Source organism: Electrona antarctica, assembly GCF_951216825.1.
Source record: "Electrona antarctica genome assembly, chromosome: 15".
Classification (NCBI taxonomy): domain Eukaryota; kingdom Metazoa; phylum Chordata; class Actinopteri; order Myctophiformes; family Myctophidae; genus Electrona; species Electrona antarctica.
Window position 1 is genome coordinate 20,773,625 of NC_136796.1, and position 25,043 is coordinate 20,798,667.

General features: G+C 42.3%; 3 protein-coding genes across 3 annotated transcripts; 2 read left to right on the forward strand and 1 right to left on the reverse strand.

The window, feature by feature from the left end:
* Positions 1–78: 78 nt before the first annotated feature.
* acot13 (acyl-CoA thioesterase 13) lies at positions 79–4,954 on the forward strand. The gene is made up of 3 exons (XM_079523353.1): positions 79–266; positions 3,484–3,668; positions 4,385–4,954. Exons 1-3 carry the CDS (start codon positions 183–185, stop codon positions 4,542–4,544), a joined length of 429 nt encoding a protein of 142 aa, XP_079379479.1. The 5' UTR covers positions 79–182; the 3' UTR covers positions 4,545–4,954.
* A 1,281-nt stretch (positions 4,955–6,235) lies between these two features.
* cUnh6orf62 (chromosome Un C6orf62 homolog) lies at positions 6,236–14,284 on the reverse strand. The gene is made up of 5 exons (XM_079523352.1): positions 12,564–14,284; positions 12,217–12,393; positions 10,800–10,925; positions 10,009–10,143; positions 6,236–7,947 (listed from the first exon to the last, which is right to left on the reverse strand). The coding sequence occupies exons 1-5, from the start codon at positions 12,690–12,692 to the stop codon at positions 7,822–7,824; spliced, it is 693 nt and encodes a 230-aa protein (XP_079379478.1). The 5' UTR covers positions 12,693–14,284; the 3' UTR covers positions 6,236–7,821.
* Positions 14,285–17,238: 2,954 nt separating this feature from the next.
* LOC306938546 (tyrosyl-DNA phosphodiesterase 2-like) lies at positions 17,239–24,817 on the forward strand. The gene is made up of 6 exons (XM_079522769.1): positions 17,239–17,398; positions 20,118–20,294; positions 20,745–20,836; positions 22,143–22,261; positions 23,144–23,314; positions 24,122–24,817. Exons 1-6 carry the CDS (start codon positions 17,319–17,321, stop codon positions 24,401–24,403), a joined length of 921 nt encoding a protein of 306 aa, XP_079378895.1. The 5' UTR covers positions 17,239–17,318; the 3' UTR covers positions 24,404–24,817.
* The last annotated feature ends 226 nt before the right edge of the window (positions 24,818–25,043 follow it).

The following is a 25,043-nucleotide window of genomic DNA, read 5'->3' on the forward strand; positions in this document are numbered from 1 at the left end:
TCTGCGTCAGGTCACACATTATGATGATGGCACGTCAGAGGTGGCGATGTAACTTGTGTGCCTACTCGGTACATGTTGTGACCGGACCTCTTAGCAAACGCAACAGCTTCCGGTGTGAACGTAAACAACGCGCAGCAGTGCAGCCAGCCAGGTTTGACATTGAAGCACACTGATCAGCTATAATGGTGTCCATGTCATTAAACGCTATAAAACAAGTCATGAGGGCCATGGTGGACAGCCCAGGGTTCGACAGAGTCCTCAGTAAGGTAACACGTACACCCAATAATACCACCACTTACATTAAAATCATATACTAGCATAGCAATAACTTTGCTTAATTGATATCATATCATTTGAACCTTGAGGAAATGTATTCCTTTCATTCATTGTTGGTATTTGGGTTTAAATTACATAGTTTTTGGCATTGATAAACACACAAACCTGAATGGAATATGATTTGTTTAACAGGCAGTGACTGTATGGATACTACAGAAAGTGTCTACTGTCTAACGACTCTGTTAATCAACTAGGTACTTTGTTGATTAACAGGTTAGACAGTATCCATACAGTGTGTTATGTAGGTACGTAGCCTAAGATTTAGACTCTCTATGTATCTTATGATTTATCAATTCTGACATGTCAGAATCGATAAATCATAAAATCCCAATCATAATTTTGATTCGTTGATTTGGATTGAATACTTTATTAACAATTTTCATGGACAAGCACAGGGAGGGAATTACAGTACAATGGTCTGCTAAAAATGGGTACAATGAGTAGCCTACAGACTACAGTGCAGTCTCAGTACTATAGTCTGCTTAAAGGTAGCCCCTCTCGGGACCCCCGGTTGAGCTCTTTTCATCATTCACCCGTAGGGTCCCTTGCCATCGGTCCCAAGCTATATGGTATACAGACGGACTTGCCGTCGGAAACGTCCTGTCTGCGCTGTTTGAGAACTCGTGATATGTTTCAAAAGAAGCTAGGAGCTATAGGAGACAACGGAAACCTCAACGAATTTTCCTTTGGCGCAGAAGCCGTTAAGTATTTTTAATCTTTGCTTGACCGTTTTGGCAGCTCTGAAATTCTCTCTTCCTTCCTTCCTTGACTTCCTTATTGACATCCCATTGTACCGCCTCCAGCGCCGGAACTGGCTAGCTGCGACAGAGCAGATCAGAGGCAGGAACGTAGGGACGCGCAGCTAGCCAACCTGGCGCTGGAGGCGGTACAATGGGATGTCAATAACTTAAACTTAAACACCAAAGGAAAATTCGTTGAGGTTTCCGTTGTCTCCTATAGCTCCTATATGCTTCTTTTGAAACATATCACAAGTTCTCAAACAGCGCAGACAGGACGTTTCCGACGGCAAGTCCGTCTGTATACCATATAGCTTGGGACCGATGGCAAGGGACCTTACGGGTGAATGATGAAAAGAGCTCAACTGGGGTCCCGAGAGGGGCTAGCTTAAAGGATGAATGCAAGAAAGCCTATTGGCTTGTTTCCTGTACTCAATTCATCGAATAGTGTGTTTCCCCCCTCCAATGTAATGAACGTATGTCTGTCAGTCAGGATATATTCCCCCTTCAATGAAACGACTACCCCCATGTTTAGCCTTATATATGCACACAAATATACAGCTGGTATGCTCAATGATATTGAGGGTGGAGCATATTCTAACAGAAGAGAAGACCCACCATTTGTCAAACCTAAATTAGGTCTGACAAATGGTATTAGGTCACCTAATACACTCATGCATATGCAATACATTACATTGTTTTCTATCACATTAGAGTTTGTGTTTTATTCTTTTCTCAATGTGGTCTTTGTATTTAAGCACCTGGCATTAGGAAAACTAAATTGACTTTGTCTTTATAATCAACATTAAAATAATGTATTGTTTAAACAGTTTAAAAAGTATAGATCCTCCGCAGGGGACACATTGGGGATCCTCCGCAGGGGTCTATACTTTTTGGCTGTGTCCCTGGCTGTGTCCCTGGGTCCGAGCACGAAGATAGCGTTTGGTTGGTTTTCATCACCAAGTGTCACTGTTGTGCAGCCTAACCACACACACACACACGTTCCTGGTGGTCTGGATGTTCCCACATGGTAACTGTCATTTCTCGACCATTTCGGACACGGGGCGGCTCGCCGGAACCGGGCCGGCACCCTGGGCTCGTTCCTGTGGGTCTGGAAGTTCCGGAGACCCCCCCCACACAGAGTTGCACCACTCTCTTCACACGGGTGTGATTTTTTTCCCTCTACAGTACACCATATCACCAAAAATATAGGCTATCTATAAGCCGATTGTTGGCTTTTATGCCATATCCAGAATGGGGACCTAACTCGGTTCATGTGGTTAATGTTGTATGCTTTGTTGTGTGATGGTTTGGCACAGCAAATATAGCCCAGCAAATATATCGTCTCTGTCGGGTGGAAACGTCATGTCCAAAACGGTTACTTTTCAGAATTCAGATTTAAAAAATCACACCCGTGTGAAATGAGGTGCGCTCTTGTCATCGTACATCAATTTATGTTAGCGGACATTTGACATTGCTACATAAGGTGGTCCCTTATTTATTGGCCAAGCGCTCCACACCAACATGTGAATGGTTAGCCGATTTGCTTGTTTACATATGACGTAAATTTTCCTTTCAATGTCAATGGCGTTTAATATTTTGATGTTTAATTTATGTCATATTTAGCGGAATTATCAGCTCTTATCATCATTCATCATCATGCATCATCTCATTCTGGCCAATCAGAATGCCTGTTGCCTGTGATTGGTTGGCTGATTTGCTCGTTTACATACAGTATGTTTAATTTACGTCATATTTAGCGGAATTCTGACATAATTCCTCCGTTCATTGTCAATGGCAAATATTGAGACGGGCGGGGACAAGTTTTTGACCGGAATTCCCCTTTCATTGTCAATGGCAAATCTTGAGACATGTGGGTGTGGGGACAAAAGCTGTTTATAGAAGGGGCTATCGCCCCTTAAAAATGGCAAAAGTAGCAAATCTACAAGCTCGAAACAAGCGCCACGTTCAAGTAGCCACGATCAAGTAGCCATTCATTTATGTAAAATCACACTTGTGTGAAGTGAGGGGCGCTCTACATCACATTCTGTGCTCAGCCAATCAAATCATCCCAAATGGCATTCCGGCCAACACTTTTGGCGTCTTCACTTTTCTGCCCTCACTCTTATCTTCAATATGTATTTTGCTCAGCCAATCAAATCATCGCTATGGGGTGATCAGCCAATCACCAGTGTTTGTGTTTACACTAACCATCAAAGCTGGGCATAGGAGGGGCCAGTGCCCCTCAAAAAACCCTCAAAAAGTTAAGATATGGAGATAAGAGGTGCCTGCCTGACAGCAACGTTATGCTGTTTTTTTTGTTTTTCTATTTTGGGAAGAAATAATGATAAGCCCAAAAATAGTGACATCAAGGTTGAAAGCGTTGGATCCATGCGTGTCACCCTCCCAGGTGGTCGTGGTAGCAGCCAGTCCCGGTAAGGTGGTGTGTCAGATGACGGTTCAGGAGGAACACACCAACCGAGGAGGGACGCTGCACGGAGGCCTGACGGCCACTCTGGTGGATGTGATCTCCACTGCCGCCATCATGTACAGCGAGAGGGGGGCTCCGGGGGTCAGCGTGGACATGAACATCACGTGAGTATGACGTTGTGTCTATTTTAATTTCACTCAAATATGTTCCCTAGTGCAGGGCAGGGGAGGGCAACCATCTCGTTTTGATCCACCAGGTAATCGGATCGGGCTGTTGATCGCGTGATCAGAAAACAACCATTTTTGTTGGATGTGCAATTGTGCATACATAATTTTTCCTTCCCAGATAGTCATAATCTTTATTATTATTGACTCATTCTTTGTTAGGTAGGTATTATAATATTGAAATCTGATGCAGAGGCAGCCGAGCCAATCGAATGAGTCTATGGGAAACTGAAGCAAAACAAGATGGTAATGTGACCTTCTGGAAACCCAGGGTGGTGGTTTTCACTGTCGGGCACTGATATGAGTGAGAACACCAGCCTTTGAATGGAAAACATGTATTTGGGCGCTAACCACCACCCACCCATCTCAAAATGTGTTGTTCCAGGGACCCCCAGAAGAAGCGAATTGAGTCAAAAATGTCACTTTAAATATATACATTCAAAGATTTGCAATGATTTGTTTTAAACAACCAATCTCTAAGCTGTATACAGTATATGTTGAAGACCCCTGAGCTAAGTGACCATGTGCCCAAAATGGTGGCTCACCCCTCCTGCTTTAGTGCTTTGAACTACAATACCTCACTCTGGTCAAGATTGAAGTGCAACCTCACTGACTGGTTAACAGAAAGTGGTACATGTTCTTGTTTGTCTTTCCAGGTACATGAACGCCGCCACAATAGGAGAAGATGTACTTATTACCGCACAGGTTCTGAAGCAGGGCCGGACCTTGGCGTTCGCCACTGTAGACCTCACCAACAAGGCCACAGGAAAACTCCTTGCACAGGGGAGACACACAAAGCACCTTGGAAGCGGCTAAATGTCATCTGGACCTTTATGACCATCACATGGTGTGATTGCTGCTGTTAAATGTACTGAGTCAACATGTTAACTCGTCAGTCGTCACTGTCGGGTGGAAACCTTGTATGTCAAACTATTACTTTTCAGCAAATGTAAAAAAAAAAATATATCCCTAAGCTCCTCAACTAAAGATCCTATGTAATGAGTCAATGTATACTTGTCTTGTAAATAGTCTATTTTCACAACTTTTTTGCAACACTCCTGATGTAGGAGGGGCATTATTTTGTGTGTGTAATATGGAGATACAAGGTTTCTTCTCAACAGCAACGTAATGGTGTGCCTGTTAAGTCCACTGTAAATCACTTCAAGGCTCGAACTGTCAGTGGTTGGTGATCTATGTTTGTGCAACAGTCATCCACTACTCCATGACTACCGGTATTAAAGCTGCAAAACAAAACTTATTTAAATAAATAAAAGGTTATTTGAACCAATCTGTATGGTAGAGTATGTTAATACATTGTACTGCAACTAGTTAATCAGCAATGGTTGGGATGTGGTCTCCTGACTTTACTATAGAAATTTACAACTTGGATGACACCTACTCCTACTGGTTGACAGACAGTACTGCCTGAAGAAGCTCAAGGGCTGATTCTCCTCTTGAGAGGTACTTTGGTTTCTCTAAACAGGAGACCAGGGTTTAAATTAACACTTTGACTCCTGAACACGAGTTACACGAGTTAATTGACTGTAGAATAGCTTCCCTCCGGTTCACGAGTTATGTTTTCATTGTTTAATCTGCGTTTAAGTCATACAGGGATTCCACCGGACAGAGTGGGATAGGTGACATGTTTTGATGACATTGCAAAAACATCCGTCGCACCAGGCATGCAAAGGGATGGGACATCGAGGCCCAATGCATTACAATGGCGGCGGTGCTGCGCATCGCGCGCGTTCCTTCTCCGCTCTGTTGTGATCATCACTTTGGAATACTTTAACACTATGACAAGCGATTACACCGTTTTAAAGTGGATTTTCATGACAAGCAAGGATCAAGTCGGCTTAGTGTAAACTCGGCAGGTAGCTCTGGAACACGATTCTTTAATCACCAGTAACGGAAACTGTTAAGGGCGTTACTCACAATAGGCTCTATGCACAGCACAGCAGCTATATTGGAAAGAAATATGTCGTCGTCCTTAGTTCCTTCACAGGTCCTACCACGCACATATACTAGTTAAGGCTCTGTTCCATTCTGGTCAAACAGTCAAGGTGCTGATATTGGCTCACTAGAAACACCGCTCCTTGGAGGGCTTCCAAATGGCCCTTACAGGTGTACAAATGGAACATTTTGGTTCCATTTGTACACTCAGTTTTGGGGGTCCTTGAATTTAAAGTTTGAATACCACTGCACTACAATAAATGGAAGAGAGCCTTCATTACATCATATAAATTGGGTCTCTTTCTTACCGATATGGCTGCCGTGCAGTGTATTACCTCTGGAGCATTTGTATCTACTTATGTATTATTTTGTCTGTAAAATCAGCCCGTCACTGACCTTTTAATCGTCATTTAATCATCTCACTGTGGCAATCAAGGCCGTTCTAAATTGTTCCGATATATTTACATTTGACCAATAAATTCATTCTTTGAATAATCAGCAACATGCTACTGGATTCAAGCTCAGAACATAATATGCAATAAAAAAGACAATAGTTATGCTTTCAAATTTTGCATTGTATTGGGATATGTTCAGCAGTGTTGATTTGAGAATCATTGCAGAATAAAGCAAAAACAAATGACCCACCCTAGCCCCTTTCATGTAACATAATGAATCAACATGGAGCTAAATTATATGTACTCTGTGCTTCGGATTCTTTGAAAAGCAAGCTTGCAAAGAAGAATTTAAATTTTCATATGTACTGCAGCAAATTATTTTTTTTAGTAAGTCAAATTAAAAATTAGTTAAACGTTCCTGTTAGGTACATTATATTTAAACATTAGTTCCTCAGCACTTAGTTAACCAATAACCCACACTCCCCAAAAACATAAAACATCACTTTCAGTAGCTTAAATCAATAGTGCATGAATGGCTTGCACGTGACAATAACCATGAGCAACTAAACCAACATCTTTCAACTGTTTGTATCTGTCACACCTAATTCTGATTTGACCAAAGGTCTGCCTGTAGAGCCCGACTGATATATCGGCCATTATTTGACTTTCAGTGACTATGCTATGTGTGGCAATAGTTATCGGCTAAAGGTTTTCAAAAACAGCTGATCGACAAGCTCACAATGCATTGCGAACTTGGAAGATAGGCTATTAAAACAAAGTATAGTCAAGTGGTTCAATTAAATATAGTTTAGTTTGTTAAAATAGCTGTTATTTATTTATTCTGGTTTAGAAGTTAAATGTTCTGAAATAGAACATTTAATCAAATTAGTTATTCAAATTGATTTGAAAATTACAGTGGTCTAGCACTGTCCAAAATCAGGATCGTACCCAGAAATCTGGCATCAGTCAGGCTCTACTGCATGTGTTTAGAGAAAAAGCAAATGACACCTGAAAGTTAAACAATCTGTCCAGCCAAAAACAAAACAAAATCCTAACAGGTTCAAAAAGAGACGCAATGCCTACACCAAATGACTTTTGACAAATATTGTTCATCTTGTTATCTTTGTCTATACAGGAGTTTTAAACACCCATTTGTGCCTGTCCTTGGTCAAAAGATTGTGTAAAGGTTGTTCTAGAAATCCCCCCAGGTATCTTTACATCACAAACAAGCTTTTTCAATCCTTTTGTATTGACAGCAAGGATTATTACACATGTCCGACTGAGGACCTCCGTGAAGACCTGTGTTTTGTGTTGTTTTTTTTGTTCCTGTTTTGTGACAACATAAGAGTTCCTTCGGTGACAGGTGTTGTTGACAGTATGGCTCCCAAGAGAACAAACAACCACTCAAAAACCAACGTGCAGGTTCAAATAAAAAGTGGATGAGCGAGAAAGGTGGGGTTGAACAGGGGTGAGCGTTGAGGGTTGAACTAAAAAGGGGGGAGGAGGGGGCGACCAAACCACAGGATGGGATGTACAGCGGGGTGATGACGGCAAAAACAAAAGGAACTGAATCGGCTTCAGGTCGGAGAGGGGGAAAAAAAGAAAGGAGTGGGTGACAAATAGGACAGATCCAAGCACAAGTTCAATACTATTGGATGGAAAAATGGGGTCGGTGAGAACTAGATCAGGTTGATTCAGTAGTTTTAGGTATACATGGGGACAGAGGAGGGTTCAGAGTGGGTGTCCTAGTCAGGCATGTATGGGCGGAGGTGGTCGTCGATGTCTCCCACACCCCAGCAGGTCAGCTGGTCCTGGGGCAAGTACAGGCAGAGGCTGCACAACTTGAACACGGTTGCCTTGGTTTTAGGAGTCTGAAAGCCATGAAACAAAATATTTAATTGACAGTGTGGTACGATGAAAAACAAAACAAGCTTAAGCTCCCCTAAAGCCAATTTTATGTTCCATTTCTGCCTGAACGATGCTATGGCAACCAGGTGAAACGTTACTCTCATCCGACTCCTCTCTTCCAGGTGATGGTACCAGCCATACACCAGCAGTCACAGTGTCAGTTCTCATTCGACCAATTTGCCACAGCAACGTGTATTGGCAGAAAATAAAAAGCAAACAAAATTGCACAATAAATGAGATTTATTGTATGCCGCATTGTAAATGATAGGGGCACAACATTCAGTTGAGGGAAGGTTTTCTGGCTTTTGCCTGGTCAAGACACCAGGCCTGCTCTCAAGTCAGCAGGAGCCAGGTGGAACAGAGCACAGAGAAATATACGCCTTATAAGACTCATATTGAGGTATTTGATCAAAACCGGGATGTTAGCGGCTCATTGCTGAAACGTCGCTACGGTTACAATTTTAACGCTTCGGATGACTTTAAAAATGACGCCATCCAAAAAAAATATCTTAGGCTATTTTGCTTCCGGTTCACTGTGGTGTGAATTTGGGAGTCTTCAGAGTAAAACATCCGGCTGCAGCCGTGGCAGGGAGCGCCATCTGGCGAGAGTCAAGTCTGGCAGCCAATATGTTAACTCCTTCTTTTGAAGAGCCACCAGTTTCTTTGATGAACCGGAAGTAACAAGCAATCATTTCCGGGGCACTCACTAGATACTTTTGTTTTCATCACAAGCGCTGATACAGTAGCCTGGCTAATAAGCCAGACCGAATCAGCCACCGCGAGGTCACAGGATTTTTTTATTGAGCTCCTAAAACATCAATGTTTTGTATGATCAGTGATCACCTCAATTCCAAAATAAACACTGTTAAAGATCGTCGCTAAAGATAATGTGGACAGAGGGAAAATAATCAATGACGTCACAGACGCGGAAGCAAACCGCTGCCAAGCGACGGAGACACCAAGAATCGGTAGATTCTAGCGATGCTGGATGCATTATAAACGATGTAGTCCAAGGCGATCTAGGACTTTTATAAAAAGGTTGTCCAATGTCGCCCTAGCCGAGGCATAAAATGAGTTAATATACTGTACTCCTTGGTTTCCTTCATGTGTGAAACCAGCCGATCTCGAAACCCCTCTCCCAATAGCTGTTATTGGCTTTGACTTGCAGGGGGACCTCATTGACGCAAGAGGCCAAATTAATGAAATGAATGCAACTTGTGTGCATGTGCAAAGTATCAATGTGTGTATACAAATAATTAAGTCTGTAGTTCCGAAACATAGGCGTGTCACTAGGATGAATCATTTGTCATATTTAGCCAAAAACTTAGACTGTGAATGTTGTGCTCAAATGTACTAATTTTGTCAACAGTAGTCTATGATTCCCCAGGGATCACTAAATAGAGGCTGACCAATACTGGAGGTGTACTTTAACCACATAAACCCTAGCGTCCCTCCCTATTATGGGCATGTCTATGTGAGAACATTCTAGGCAAACATTCAGCATGTAGCAGATCTACAAGCTCAACGAGCATTGTGAGCTTGTAGATTGGCTGTATTCTGAAAAGAGATTTGGTGTAGAGGGAAAGGAGTGGACCAATTATAGACCCCTGGATTAAGTTTAAGTGTAGCAAAATGTAGCATCACAATCCTTTTAACCACTTCGTCCATATATACGTTGGCTATTCAAAAACAGCAGATCTACAAGCTCACAGCGCATCACTTTGGGTCATGCTTGGGTCAAGATTTTTGACAAATGTTGGGAAAATGTTGACTAATTCTCTCTTTTATACATAAATCTTCTCTTTTGGGGGTCCGGTGGTAGGGATGCTCCGATCAGGTATTAGTGAATATTGTCCGATATGGCCGATCACCGATCGGTGGCCGATTATCGGAGCATCTCTAGTCCCTGGCACAAAACATTTTCAGATGGGGGTCTGCAGCCAAATACATTTCAATTTGGGGGTCCACGAAAACGTTTGAGAACCTGACCTCAGTTGTCCATCCATTTTGCTGGTCAGACTCACCTGTAACTGCTGTCTATTCATGAAGAGGAATACAGACTGGGCGGGGTTGTTCAGCACCAGTCCAGCCTTGTCCTTGCGGCCGACAGCGTGCATGAACTGCTTTTCATAATCTCCATGATGAAATTCAAACTTGGCCTGTAAATGCATAGGAAGTTTAATTTGCTACAGGTGTTAGACTAGAGGATGCACAACATCCTCATACTGAATGCATAAGACTTGCACAATATCTGTGCCATGAGGGTAGTGCAATGTCATCATAGTCAGAAGGTGTCATGTGTATATTTTAAACGTGGCATGTGTATGACAGTATTGTAGGTCAGTGTAAGATGATTTTTTTTAATCTTATAACTGCAGGATGGACAGTCTAAAGCACATTTCCCCACAAGGACAATAAAAGTACAGTATATTTATAATTAGCAGCAAGGAGGAAAATAAACACATCAACTAACACATCAACAAACTTGGACATCCCCCAACTTTAAGCAGCACTATGTAACTTTATTTTATGAATAAAATGTAATTTTGTCCAATCTGTATGGTAAAGAGTATCTTAATACCGGTACTTGGTTGTATATTGTCTCCCTGCTCTTCTATTGAGACACTTAGATCCTGTGTATACTGTATAGGTGAAACATGACCTTTTTTCTGACGGTCAAGATTCATCCCATGGTCCAGTGGTGGGTGAGTACCGTTACTGCTGCGATACCTATACGTCCCAAATGTATCACTTTCTATCTGCTGTTGCATTCAGTGTTAATAATAGTAATCTAGCATTGGTATAACATTCCAACCTGAACAGGCCTGAAGGGTTCGTCGTCGGCCCCTTTCCATCTGGAGAACAGGAGACAGACGATCTTCTCGATGTCATTGCGTGGCCAAAGAATGAAGTCCATCTCCTGTGTGCAACCGATCACATCCTGACGGACACAACATGATGGCAGGAACTTAAGTAAGGCCTTCCACAACTTCCTAAATCGCACAATTTGGGCAAGTTTAACGGCTACAGCTTCTCAATCTTTGCTGCTTTCCGTTCTAAAGGGTGTCTCAGGTCTGAGTTATACCGGTACAATGTTACACACATTTTGCATTGTGCACCTAAAATAGCTCATCTAAAAGCTCACTACAAGCTCACATTTCATGATCTTGTAGATATTTCTGCACACAACTATACCGTAAAACTAGACAAATATGTATGCATTCTGCATTCTCTCATCATACCAGTAAGACGCCTAAGGGCGAGGTCACGCTGAAACAACAGAGCAATAACTCTATAATTGAGGGACATGCCCTCATTTTAAATGTAGCCTGCAGTATCAAAAGTACCATACTCTGCACAGCGGAATCATCCATAAATAAGTGTTATTAATTGTTGTAGTTAGTTCAATTCGTCAAATTAGGCGACAAATTCTTTTCTGGAATGACAACAAATCACATCACCGGAAATCACTAAACCTAGAGTCATACGATGTGTGTCACCAATGTGAAACCAATGTTTTTAGGCGCAAGGAGTGTCTTACATGCAAAACAAATGCTTGCAATGGATTCAGAAACCCCTAGTTTGACCTGTCACATAAAGTGTAAATTTTGTCTGCATATAGGTTGTTAATGGTACCCCAACTTTCAGGAGCTGTCAAAGTTTCCCAAGGGAGTTGGGTTGGAACAAATTGAGAGGTGATAGTAGACACCTTTATGAACACATTTGTGAAGAAATGTAGCATTTATTTTGCAGATTTGTCACAAACTTTCATTTCCCTAACTATAGGGATATTGTTTGTCTTGTGGAAACCTCATGTCAAACTGTTACTTCTCAGGATTCAAATTTAAAAACAGCATAAGTAGTGGCTCGTCAAGCTCAAAACACACCACTTTGTGCTGTGTTTAGAGCTTGTACTGTATATCTGCTATTTTGGTGCTTTTGTGTGACACTGTAGCATGATCAAGTAGGGCATTAATTTAGGAAAAGACACAAAAGTTACAATATGGAGAATTGAAGATAAGAGATTTCTGCCCAACAGCAACAATATGTAAAAGACTAAGTGTGTAACTTTTTGCTTTGGCAATTATAAACGTAAACTTATGTTTTCTCATGCCAATAGAGCCCTTTGAATTTAATTGCTGCCTTATGATGGCGGAGAGCAAATATTCTCTATGCAGGAGACATTGGGGACTAGAAATCATAACACATAAACACATGGGTCACTGACTTACCCTGCGCATTGACTGGTATCTGGGGGCATGCAATTGCACCACATCTTTTTGCAGGAGTTCTATGGAACTCTCAAGGGAGTAGCTGGAATCCCGTACACCTCTGAGGATGTTTTCTTCATAGTTGTTTGTCATCACTGGCACCACTTCAGCTACCTCAAACAGTGCAGACTTCTTTTTCTGTGAGGACAAACAACAAAGACAAACCATTCCGGTCATTGAGTGACACTGCTATAAGTGTGATATTACACAGCAAGTATGTCACGAGAAGATGCAAGAGACAAAATCAAGGCCGACACCCTCAGGTTAAATTGTAACATGGATAAAATCCCAGTATTATGAATGCTAACCTTTTCTTTGAATACGAAGGCTATATAGATCTTGAAGTCAAACTGGTCAGCCAAAGATTCCCTTTTCTTCCGAAGCTGAGCACGAAGGCGATTCCTTGTGTGGTTTCTTCGTGAGGTTGGGTCCCCCATGGTTAGATTTTGATGGTACTAGTGCCCTCGCTTATACAGAATATTTTGGCTATACACTCACTCTCTCAAAGAGGTGTAGTTAGCTACCCTTTGCAGAAATTATACGTCAAACAACTCTACACTAGCTCTTCAAAATACCTGCTAACTACCAAGTGAAAAAGGAAAGAAATACAAAATCAATCTAAGTCATTTTCAGATTTGTAAAGGGACTATATTGGGAGGGGCGGATGCTTATCAGCATAAGACTACATTTCCTTATTGAGAACTCAAGGATGCATGTTTAAGACATGACTTTTCAATGAGGGCCAAATTCACTTCTTATTCGACAATCGCTAGATTTTAGAACATTAAATTTTAAATTAAAAGGGGCAAATCAAATTAAATGCACTTATTCTTGGTTAACAGCAAAAGGGTTGATACTACCAAAACCCATACCAACACCATATGTTGCTAGTGAAATTGAAGACTACAAAATCTAGCAAGCAGACAAATCTCCTATAGTTGTTGGGGTGGTCATCTCAGAGTCTCTGATCCATGGCTGTGGTTTTGTGGCTATTTAAAGTGATTTTATAAGTATTATTACAGACGGATTGAGGGTTAAGAGACAAACATGGCAGCCGATAAACGCAGATGCCAGGAGAGGTTGGCATCGGGCAACATCAAAATAACTTGACATTTCTGGTATTTTGTTTCTGCTCAGCTCCATTCAAGGGGCCTGCGGTTGTCGTCGTTTGTCATCGTGTCAAACAGTTTATTCTTAGCAGACTAGCTAACACCCCCTCCCCCCAAGCTAATCTACGCAACACATCTCCAACAACACTAGCTAGTTAGTGAGCAAACCGAATCGACCTCGCTACATCTTATCTCTGTGTCGGTTTGACAGTAACTGCACTGCAGGGCCTAGCTTAACGTGTAGTCATCTTTGAAAAGACGCCTTTTTCTTGTTTCGTTTTCACATCGTTTAAGGCTGGTTCTGGTTCCGTGCTGGCCTCTGGGTCTGCGGGGCCGTACGTGTGTGTGTGGGGGGCAACAGGGGACCACTACACGGTTGGTCGGACCCGTTACACGATTAATCGGTCGACTGTTTCCACTTCGGCGTCAGCATTTTGACACAATTCTCCTTCGGACACATGGAAGAACCGAAGTCCCCCCACTCACTCAGCGACGGTATACTCGGGGTCCAGTGTTGGCTTTATAACTGCACGACGACGGGGGGAACAGGGGCTTTGAACGGTCAACACAATGACTGCGTTGTTTTTGCTGTTTTTTCGTCGTCGTTGTTTTTCCTCTTCGTCGTTTTTTTCCTTCTTTTTCTTCCGTCGTCACAACGTCGTACTCGCCATGTCAAGATAAAGTGAGCATCCAGCCGCAGTCCTCCGTTCTTTCATCAAACAAGCGCTGAGTTCTGTCTCCCGGCGGACCCATCTTCGCGGCTCTGCTCTTATGTATCTGTATTTGTTCTTCGTTTCGTTGTTTTGCGTCGTTTGTTTTCGTCGCTATTTTACGGTGGGTAAAATTGTAGGAAGGAGAGAGCGAGCTGCTCGACGGCTGAACGAACAAACCTGCCCCAAAATGGCCGCGACGACACACAACAGCACAGCTACAAAAGATATGACAACACGCGCACCATGTGACCACGAGAAGGAAAAACAACATGAAAATAGCAGACCTACAAGCCCACAACCCAACGCTTATCGCTTTGCATGTCGCATATCCGGTCTGTAGCGGATACGGAAATATTTTATAGTGTGTAAATTTCAAGTTCTTAGAAAATATATAATTCTGTCAATACCCTCACAGAATGCCAGTAGTCAGTCATGAATCATCATTCATACAACTGAATCCGAGTCACAAGTGAGCAGCGGTGGCCGAACGGATAGCGGCGCGGTCTTGATACCGTTCGAATCAGCCGTCCGACACGTTAAAATTACCACCGCTGAAGTGCCCTTGAACAAGGCATTGAACCACTACGATGAAATGTGTTCTATGAGCAGGGCCTGGCTGGAAACAAGTTCTTGAGCTTAGCCCAGATACCCTGGGTAAATATAGATTTCATTTAATTTCATTTCACACAATTATTGTGAGGTCGCAGATTACTATGAAAACCTGGCGGTCAGTGAAACACCATAGGCCTATAGGGTCGTCAGTCCGTCACGCCTCGTGATAGGCTACACAGCCTACACTCCATATCTGGCCATCTCCAGAGTGGCTCTGGCCATCTCCATGAAAAACTGACCTCATCAAACCCTGTGGATAGCCATACATGGAGAAGACTGGATCATCAGATCTGCATGGAGCCGGCCAGCAACTCTACCTCAAACCCTTAGATCTCCATATATGGAGCTGACCGGTTCTGACATTCCATATGTTGATCCCTCCCCACCAGTCCTTCGATCATGTCCCCCTTTGGGCGTTACTTGGGACAAAATCCCGGTACTTCATTAGTCTGGCTAGTACTTCATAGCATACGGATGGGCATAAACAACTACAGTATTCTCTGCGGTGTAAAGCAAAGCAAAGCAAAGTTCTTTGTTTACCTAGGGTGAATGGACTAAGGTCGAGATGCTTGTTTACAGCCAGACCCTGCTCATAGAACATTTCATGGTAGGGGTTCAATGCCTTGCTCAAGGGCACTTCAGCGGTGGCAATTTTAACGTGCCGGTCCGGGGATTCGAACTGGCGACCTTCCGATAACAAGACCGCTCCGCAAACCGTTCGGCCACCGCTGCCATATGTGTGTGTGTGTGTGTGTGTGTGTGTGTGTGTTCTTCAAATACTGAATATGAAGTTGTGGTCTATATAGGTGTATTATTGTGTTATAGCTTGAATTTTATGACTCAGTTAAGTCTTGGTGTAACCTGGGCACTAAGGCCCGGAAACAGAGCCAGACTACGCCACAATGGGAATTTCACCCAGAGAATATAATACACAATACAGATTTCAAGCCCACTGGGCAGATATAAGAATGGGAGCAGAGACGTGCAGTTCCAGTTTAAAGTAATATATATGGTTTATTGATACTTTATGGCAGACTGAAATGAGGAACGACTTGAATTGACTGTATAGGATAGGGTTTAGACAATGTATTTATTTAATTATGTTTAATACAAAAGGCTATTTAAAAGTGACTTTATTACCACAGGTCAATATCAAAAGGGGCTAAAAAGGCAATAGCCTACAATCGTAAAACTACCAGTAGCCAGGGGGGTGCCAAGGTGTCCTTACTGACAGGAGGAAGGCAGGGAGTGAGGGAGTGAGGGGAAGGGTCACCGCCACCAAAAGAGCGCACACTTCACATCAAGCACTGCAAGAAAAGAGAATACAATTATACACACATAACTGGCTTCACATTAAACAAATATCATGCACTATAGCTAAAACCCCAAGACAGCCTACAGGACCACGTGACCCACCACCTGTCGGGACTACAACTACAGCACCCTTAGCTACTGGCACTACTATAAACTCAAGCCTTATGGCATCAATCCATGAGGAGCTAGGTTTGCACAAGAGAACAAAACAAAACAAAACGAAATCATAACCAAAATAAAGAGGACAAAAACAGCAGCAAGGCAAACCAGGGCTTCGCCTAACAAGACAAAAATATATAATTAATAACTTGACACTCAAAGCAAACCCATTAATATAGCAGTGCAACTGCCTTACCTCTATCGAAGGTTACACACGCATATAGGTTAGGCAGATGACACCCGGCGTGGACCACATAGCTCTGAATGCGTCTGCAAAAAGAAAATAATGATTAACTGGCCAAGCGTAAATCAAAACTATAATATAGCAGTACAACTGCCTTACCTCTCAGTCAAACAGTACAAACACATAGGGCAGACGTGCCCACGGCACGGCAAACAGGTAAGCGGGGGTTTGCGGAGAGCACCTGCAGAGTTAGGGTAATAGTATATTTAAAGTAGTAGTTTAAAGGGCGCTAAGCAGCAATAAACATTGCACACCTAAGCGCAGGTACGGTACCTTAATCACGAGACGCTCCCGCATGCAACCCCTGCACAGACCATAGAGTATATTAAGGATAGAGACCGAACTGGAGCACTAGCCCCGCCCCCAAGCTATTCATTTCGATGAAGTTGCTCAGTGGCGTTTTGAAGCACCCGGAAGACTACCGGAAGTACCTCCTCCGGACCTCAAATTTGAGGTCCGGGGTGACGTATGGGTGACGTAGGGAGTGATGGTCCTACGTGTCCGTGCACGGGTCCGCCTGCAGTCCTTCCTCTTACCACTAGGGCCCAGAGCGTCAACGTTGGAGCGCCTCACTGGCCCCTTGGCACAGACAGACAAACAATGCCAGCTACATGCCAGCTGCGCACGGCTCCTTAATTAACCTGATTATGAGGGCGTTGCGCTGCGCTGCGTTGCGTTGCTAGGGGCAACTGGTGAAACTCAACCCACTACTACATTGGCATGTCTATGGGTCATGGGACCAAGCTGTGGAACACCAACAAGGCTGATCAGCGTTTTCAACTGTCAGTGCGCAGCCTGCATGCAGCGACGTGCGACAGTGACAGTCTGACAGATAAGACAGTTTATTAGCCTGTTATAAATCAGAATTATCCTAATAATCCTCCAACAGTGAAGTCATTTTGCAAGGCTAACATGGAGAAAGAAATCGAGAGAGGCACCACCAGCCATCAAAGCAAGAGGGACACATCTCAGGAAAACAAGGAGGTGAAACGGTAAATAAACCCAACAGTGTTAAAATAAATGTAAATGCTGTTTTTCCCCCATATGAGGCTCAGGACCGAGGTGGTGGAGCCTGGTGTGATTGATTGATTAATTGAAAATTGTATTCACAATATGTAGAGAATGATATATTTTATCCCCATATGGGACCTCAGGATAAAACCAGAAAAAGCACTAAGACAGTAAGACTTTACTTGTTTACATCAGGATCCTCCATTTGTACACTTCGATGCAAAAAAATAAAATAAATATATATATATAGGCTATACAGTTAAGGGGAGGGGAAACGTGTACAGTATGGAAAAGTATAACTTTTTTTGTAATCAGTCTGGCTTATGGAGAAACGAAACTCAGAAGCTGCTGCTCTCAACAGCGAGGAGAGGGGCAGTGGAGGGAGGACAGCACTATTTACTGTCCCCAACTGCCCTCTTGTGGCAATTTGGAAGATGCATAGCCTATGCTCAGTCATAAGACATTAAACAGAAATAGCTCAATTACAAATATTTATTGAGCTACACTTTCCATTTTCAAACACATTATTGAAAGAAAAAAATCACACCTGTTTGAAGTGAGGGGCGCTAATATATTAAAACTCATGTTGATTGGGTGATGTAATGGTGATGTAAAACAAATATATACAGCTTTTGTCCCCTCACGTCTGATATTTGCCATTGACAATGAAAGCAGAAATTAGGTCATATGTGCCTCAAATATGACGTAAATTTGTGGCAACAGCCCCAACACAAACATTAAATGCCATTGACAATGAAGGGAAAATGTATAATAATAATAAAACTTTATTTATATAGCACCTTTCAAATTTGCATTACAAAATTGTAAAATTGTAATTACAAAATTGTAATTGGCACCGGAATGGTGCAGGAATGGTGCAGGATGTTTTCCATCTCACAGGCACCCTCCCAAGTCTCAGTGAGAGGGTTGAAGAGGTGCTCAAGCACCGCTCAGCATCCTCAGCACCCTTGGACTGATGCCATCGGGCCCAGCGGACTTGCCCTGGTGTAGCCTCCTCAGTTCGGTCTTCACCTGGTCAGAGGTCACAGTCAGTCCCACCTGGTGGGGTGGCGATGGTGATGAGGGAGTAGAAGTATAAAGAGGGGAGAGAGGCCAAGGGCGGGGGAGAAGGAGTTTGAAATCGATTCTGAAGGAGATTGGGAGCCAGTGCAGGGACGCTAAAACGGGGGTGATATGGTCGAATTTCCTGGAGCCAGTTAACAGCCAGTCAACTTTTATTAGCAGACTCAGGTCCATAAATACACGTTTATGATTTGTATTGCCTGTTGTATCTCTTGTATGTTAACCCCGTCACGGGGTTAACATACAAGAGATACAACAGGCAATAAAAATCATGAAAGAATGTAAAACAAATACATAACTTACATAACTTAACCCACAGGCAGAACATACAGGCATTTTAGCCAGTTTACCCTTATGTATAACGTGAACAGAGAGCGCTACAATGATACTGTTTGTCGACACATCCAGCCTTTTCATAAACTTAAACATTAGATTTCTTAGAAGTGCTTTAAAAGTCCTCACTCCAGCAGTGACAAACATCTGGCTAGCACTGCCCCCTCTGGGTTGTTTAAAGGGGAAAACCACCCATTTTCAACATTTTACTATGTCATTAATATACCTTAGAGATGTTGTGTGGAAATAATAAAAAAGTTCCCCCATTCTGTGTTTCCTAGAACTGTAATTATGAAAAAAATCATTAACATGGTGAAACACATCTTGATGACATCATCAAGATGTGTTTCACCATGTTAATGATTTTTTTCAGACCTCTAGTTCTAGGAAACACAGAATGGGGGAACTTTTTTATTATTTCCACACAACAGCTCTAAGGTATATTAATGACATAATAAAATGTTGAAAATGAGTGGAATGCCCCTTTAAGGAGTATTCTCATGGCATCATTATATGCAACTTGCAACCTGTGCATGCTAGATTTGTTATAACATGACCACAGGTGTGCAGTATAAAGCGGTGTGTAATATGTCTTGAACAAGGACACTTTCACTTTAGTGGAACAATGACTGAACTTTCGGGCAATAGTGTTTGCTTGAGCATACAACTTATGACATTGTCTGTATATATCATCATCATCAGTCATTTGATCCGTAATAAAATGGCCAAGATATTTAATCTTATTCCAGACCTCAAGACTATTGTCTGATAGTTTAAACATAGGAAAGTTAAGGCGTTTGTCCTGTTGCACACCATAAATAAACTCAGTTGTTCATGAGATGATGTATGATGATGTATAATGATAAGAGCGCCCCTCACTTCACACAGGTGTGCTTTTTATTTTTTTATCTCAATATCAGATGTACAAGCTCACAATACACCATGGCACCAAACTTGAAATTGAAATGTCTGAGGCCTAGTTCACACCTACACAACAAATGTTTGGTCCGTGTGTGATGCCTGATTGCTTTTTGATTGCTGCTCCAATTCATTTTCAATGGGAGTCACATGGTTTGACCAAACATTTTTGTTTGATGAGGGGGGAGCAATCATTAATCAGCGATCAAACACAAATGTTTGATCAAACCATGTGACTCCCATTGGAAAAGCATTGTGGTGGCCCAAAAAAACAAAAAAACGACCAAACATTGCTTGATTGGTGTTTGGTACGTGTGAATGAGGCCGTAGAGGCACTGATTTACTTTGATACGCTTGATTGTCCAGCATTGATCTAACAGAGGAGGAACCAGCCTGTTCCAGTGGAACCAACAAAACAGAAGCCAAACCGAAGAGTTCAGAGAAAGAAGATGACAAACTGTCTCTGATCTCCTGGAATTTAGATGGACTTGACTTGGAATGCCTGGTGGAGCGTGCCAAAGGCTTCCATTCCTACCTAGCTGAGTAAGTCTTGACTTTGAACTCTTCAAGTTCCAAGGTTTTAATATCCAGCAGTCACCACACTGTCCATTACTTCATACAACACCTTAACTCTCTAGTGCCCTCAAGTGGTAATTTAATTTAGCCAAGTCAGGGCTGCCATCTAAAAGATTTTCACACAGAAATAATTTCTACTATCAACTCATGACAATGTTATTTACATGGCCCTCGATCAGTTACAGCAGTGTGTCAAATGGCTTTACAGGCCCACATTTAAACAGAAAACAAAAAGACCAACAAAACAAAACGGTTCCAAAAGCCCACATGATTTCTACAAGATAATAGAAACTTCCCTCTGCGGGTAATTACAAAGAATATGTTGATTATTAATGTTAGTTTATTGAAGTCTTTGCGCAGCAGTAAAAAACAACATTTGGAAACGAATATATAATATGTGATGTGGTTTCTCTGCAGATATTGTCCTGACGTGGTGTTCCTCCAGGAGCTGATTCCACCCTATGTCAAGTTCCTGAACAAAAAAGCTGTCAACTACCTGCTCATCCAAGGTAACAGAAGACACAGTCACCGTTTCTCAAACAGCGGGTCGGGATTCGCAATCGAGTCGCCAGACGTTCTGACGGCGACCCTAACTTCCACATTGTGTTGTAATATTGTCGAAGTTGGGCAGAAAACGTGTATCTCCATATTTCAACTTTTACTTTTATTATTATAAAATATATAGTATGAATAAATAGTAAATGATTGCTCTACTTTGTCGTACAAGAGTAACGCAAAATAGTGAAAATAACTGATCTACAGTATTGAGAAACGCCTTGTGTTGCAACGTGTTTGTGTTGTGAGCTTGTAGATCCGCTGTATTAAAACATGAAAGTGATAGTGAAAGTGTTTAAAGCAGCACTATATCACTTTTTTAATGAATACAATGACATTTTTCCAATCCGTATGGTATATCAGCCTCGGAAGCATTCCTTTTCTGGTTTATGATCCGGTCAGGAGCAGATGATATCGATCATGTTGTAGTCATTGTTTTGTAGTCATCAGGCCGGAACCCTCAATCTGGAACTTCCTTTCCTTCAAACCGGAAGAATAATACCTTCCCGATGGGGCCAAGGACTCCTAGTTCGCTATGCATCAAGCCACCCTCAAATATTATGATTTTTTAATCTCTGGGACCGCGATCTACACTGTAAAATTGAGAGTACAAATGGGCGGTTCCATTTATACTCTCAAGTTACGTGTCCATTTGGACTAGTGTTGATTTTGACAGCAATTTAGTTTGACTAACATTTAATTTAGTTTGTCATATGTATATGTTTCAGTTTTAGTCTAGTTTTTAGTCGACTAAATCTAGTTGTATTTTGGTAGGATTTGATGGTGTCATGACTGATTTTACACTTGGTTGCATGCTGAAAATAACAGCTGACAAGGTTGTAGATCTAGATAGACTTTAGTCACCAAAAACCCCAAAAGTGTCAGGAATGGACCTAGCAGGAAAGTAAAGTTTTTAATTGAATCCATGCCTGGATAACATCATTGCAAACATTTGGCAACTAAAGAAAAAGGCAACTCAAACAGAGAAGTAAGGTGTCAGCCTCTCTCCACAGCAGCCCATACTCAACTGAGCTGTTCCCCTTATCAGCCTTATTATAGTCTTCTACACTACAGACATAGCCAGTGGTGGACACTGGCTATCAAATCAACCAACGCCAGTGCAGTATCAATCTACCCAAGAAGTTAGCATACAATACAACATAAATACAATGAATGTGTATTGCTGAACATTCAATTAATCTGTTAGAGGCTGCTTTGTCACAGCTACTCTAGTACTAACATGACCTGGCTATCTGTCAGGTGGTGAGGAGGGCTACTTCACTGGGATGTTGTTGAAGAAATCCAGCGTCAAGCTGCTGGAGAGCAACATTGTCCCGTACCCTAATACCAAGATGATGAGGAACCTGCTGGTAGCTCAGGTGATTATGCAGTTATGACTGCCTATGAAAGTAAACAAAAATACTTTTGTAATAATTGGCTCAATAATCACCTTATGTCAGAAGATACAGCTTTGTTATAGAATGTTAAAGGTCAAGGACGACGTCACCCATTTTCAACCTATCTTCATATAATTGGTCATTATATCATGGTACCATTTCTGTCTACACGGTCTGTGTCTCAGAGGTACGGCTTTGGAAGTTCAGAAACCTGCCTACCAGTGACATCATCAATGGGGAATCCAAGCTAATAGAACCTGAGTAGGCTTTCTGTTCCTGAAAAGTTAGCATGCTATAATGGAAGCCAATGTTCTCGACTTCATAAACATCTCAACATAAGAACTCCTGCCTAACGATGATGTTGCTGACAGGCAGGTTTCTGAAGTGTCAGCCCTCCTATGAGACACAGAACGAGTAGACAAAGATTTTACCACATTATAATGAATGTTAGTGATGGCCAATTATATGAAGAAGATAGGTTGAAAATGGGTGAAGTTTTCCTTTAACTTAAACGCATGGTATTGACATATTGTCACAATTCATTTCTACTGATAACATGTGCCCTGCGATGATGACTAATTCCTTCACTGTCACTGGACAGATTTTAGAAAATTGCCCTTCAGTCAGTGGTGAGTGGTGACTGACTGAATGGGACTGACAAGAGATGAAGATGCTGTGCAGTCATACATGTATTGGGCTGGTCACCCTAATTGAAAACAACAAATTAGAGTAGAGTAGAGTACCAGACTACCAGACTTTCTCTGGGAAAACATTTTTAATGAATCAAGGACAGATACAAAGTCACATAAACAAACTGAATACAGTTATGTTGTATTGGTGCTTTGCTTTTTCTGGTAACCAAAGGTGAAATTCAGAGACCTGGATCTGTGTCTGATGACATCCCACTTTGAGAGCTGCAAGCCCAGCGCAGCAGAGAGAAAGAACCAGCTCCGACTGGTTCTGCAGAGAATGACCGAGGCACCCGATGACGTCACAGTGCTGTTTGGAGGGGACACCAACCTCAGAGACAAGGAGGTCAGGGCAGGCCTTGATCTAGTCACAGTAGTAGGGGTGAAATAAACGCAGGTCCCCATATCCTCTCTCTGCTCCTGTCAGATCAACCAGCAGGGGTTGCCAATGCAACGAGGACATCATCCCATGCCTCCCAATCAGTGAACAATACTGACCATCCTGTTAATTGAAGGGCCCGGCAAAGCTTGAGGCACCATTCACATTGGAAGCCAATGACATGCAGAATACATACAAAATCTACAAAGCTACAATCCAAGCTGGCTTGGATTGTAAGTGTTATTTAATCATTTCCACTCACCTTCTCTCTTCACACAATATCTGCTTGTAATATGGGAAAATAAATATTTCTGTCAGCTAGTTCCCAATTTTCTTTATATATTCTTCTCGCTCGTCGGACACACGCTTGACGTCAATGAGCGTGTTGATCACGACACAGTGACAGATATGCTGTGTCACTTTGTGTTTTTTGTAGCTGACAGTGTGAACGCATGGCACTGTTGCCAGTAATTGAACCCCATGGGCTCAGCCTCTGCCCTATGGTGCCTGGCAAAACCTCTATGTCAGCAAATTATTATCATCACACACACAGATCATTTTTAACGTTACTGGGCCTTCTTTCACAGTTTGAGTTTTTAGGATTGTACATGTCAAGTTTCACTGCAACAATAATGAAGCCGTCAAAGCATAATAAATGCTGTGGCGTGCATCTTGATCACTTACATGGAGTCATTAATTAAACCTTGCACACAGAGTTCTTCGGGCCATTCATAGGTCACCTCTAATAATACCCACGTTATGTTTCCATCCCAGATGGCCACGGTGGGGCTGCCACCCGGCGTGTGTGACATATGGGAGAAGCTGGGCAGTCGGGAGCACTGCCGCTACACCTGGGACACCAAGGCCAACGACAACAAGGACGCAATGTACACCAGCCTGCTCCGCTTCGACCGTGTATACCTCCGACCCGCTACCGGGGGCGGGGTCCCGCGCATAGCCCCCTTCAACATGGCTCTGATTGGCCGGGAGAGGCTGGACTGTGACCGCTTCACTAGTGATCACTGGGGGATATACACTCAGTTCACCACTAGTTAGCGAGAGAACAGATCAGCTAGGTTGGCTGGTAGTTGTGATTTGTTTGGTTTGTGTTCTTTCAGTTTTTTGGTGATGCCACAGAAATGGTCTTGTTTTTTATATTTAATAGTGAGCTGGCTAAGGTTTTACACAAGGAATATACAAATAAATGTCTGCCTTTGCGAAATGAAATGTAGTAGTACTGCAACATGACCACTTGAGAGCACTACAGAGTTAAGGTATTGTCTGAAGTGATTGGCACTTGGCAGTGTGTGGTGACAGTTGGATATTTAGAATAACATTTGGTTCTATTCAAAAATATATTTGTTTGGAGTTGGAAAATGACATCTGTTTCTAGTTAATACGCCTAACAATAGTAATAATAACTGTATTAATTAATCCCTGGGTGGAAATTGGCTTGTTGCAGCAATGAGAACTAAGTTAAACTACAATAGAAGCAAAAAAGATGCAACCTACAGAAGCTTACAGAATAGGGCTTTACATTGCAGTCTGGCAATTATGTTGTAATCATGGGTGTACTTATCGGGTACTATAAGAGGAGCAAAGCAATACGTAATGGGTGCTTAGTGCTTTCACCTCTTGCTTCCCTACAGATAAATACCAGGTACAAAGAGGACAGTACAATAAGCGTTGTTACCAT

Excerpts from the sequence above, each read along its gene's own strand:
- acot13 (XM_079523353.1), top strand. The coding sequence starts at position 183 with ATGGTGTCCATGTCATTAAACGCTATAAAACAAGTCATGAGGGCCATG. Across the intron at positions 267-3,483 it reads TCGACAGAGTCCTCAGTAAG|GTGGTCGTGGTAGCAGCCAG; the intron begins GTAACACGTACA and ends TCACCCTCCCAG. Across the intron at positions 3,669-4,384 it reads AGCGTGGACATGAACATCAC|GTACATGAACGCCGCCACAA; the intron begins GTGAGTATGACG and ends TTGTCTTTCCAG.
- cUnh6orf62 (XM_079523352.1), bottom strand. The coding sequence starts at position 12,692 with ATGGGGGACCCAACCTCACGAAGAAACCACACAAGGAATCGCCTTCGT. Across the intron at positions 10,926-12,216 it reads GATACCAGTCAATGCGCAGG|GATGTGATCGGTTGCACACA; the intron begins GTAAGTCAGTGA and ends TGTGTCCGTCAG. Across the intron at positions 10,144-10,799 it reads AACCCTTCAGGCCTGTTCAG|GCCAAGTTTGAATTTCATCA; the intron begins GTTGGAATGTTA and ends ATGCATTTACAG.
- LOC306938546 (XM_079522769.1), top strand. The coding sequence starts at position 17,319 with ATGGAGAAAGAAATCGAGAGAGGCACCACCAGCCATCAAAGCAAGAGG. Across the intron at positions 17,399-20,117 it reads GAAAACAAGGAGGTGAAACG|CATTGATCTAACAGAGGAGG; the intron begins GTAAATAAACCC and ends TTGATTGTCCAG. Across the intron at positions 20,837-22,142 it reads CAACTACCTGCTCATCCAAG|GTGGTGAGGAGGGCTACTTC; the intron begins GTAACAGAAGAC and ends GCTATCTGTCAG.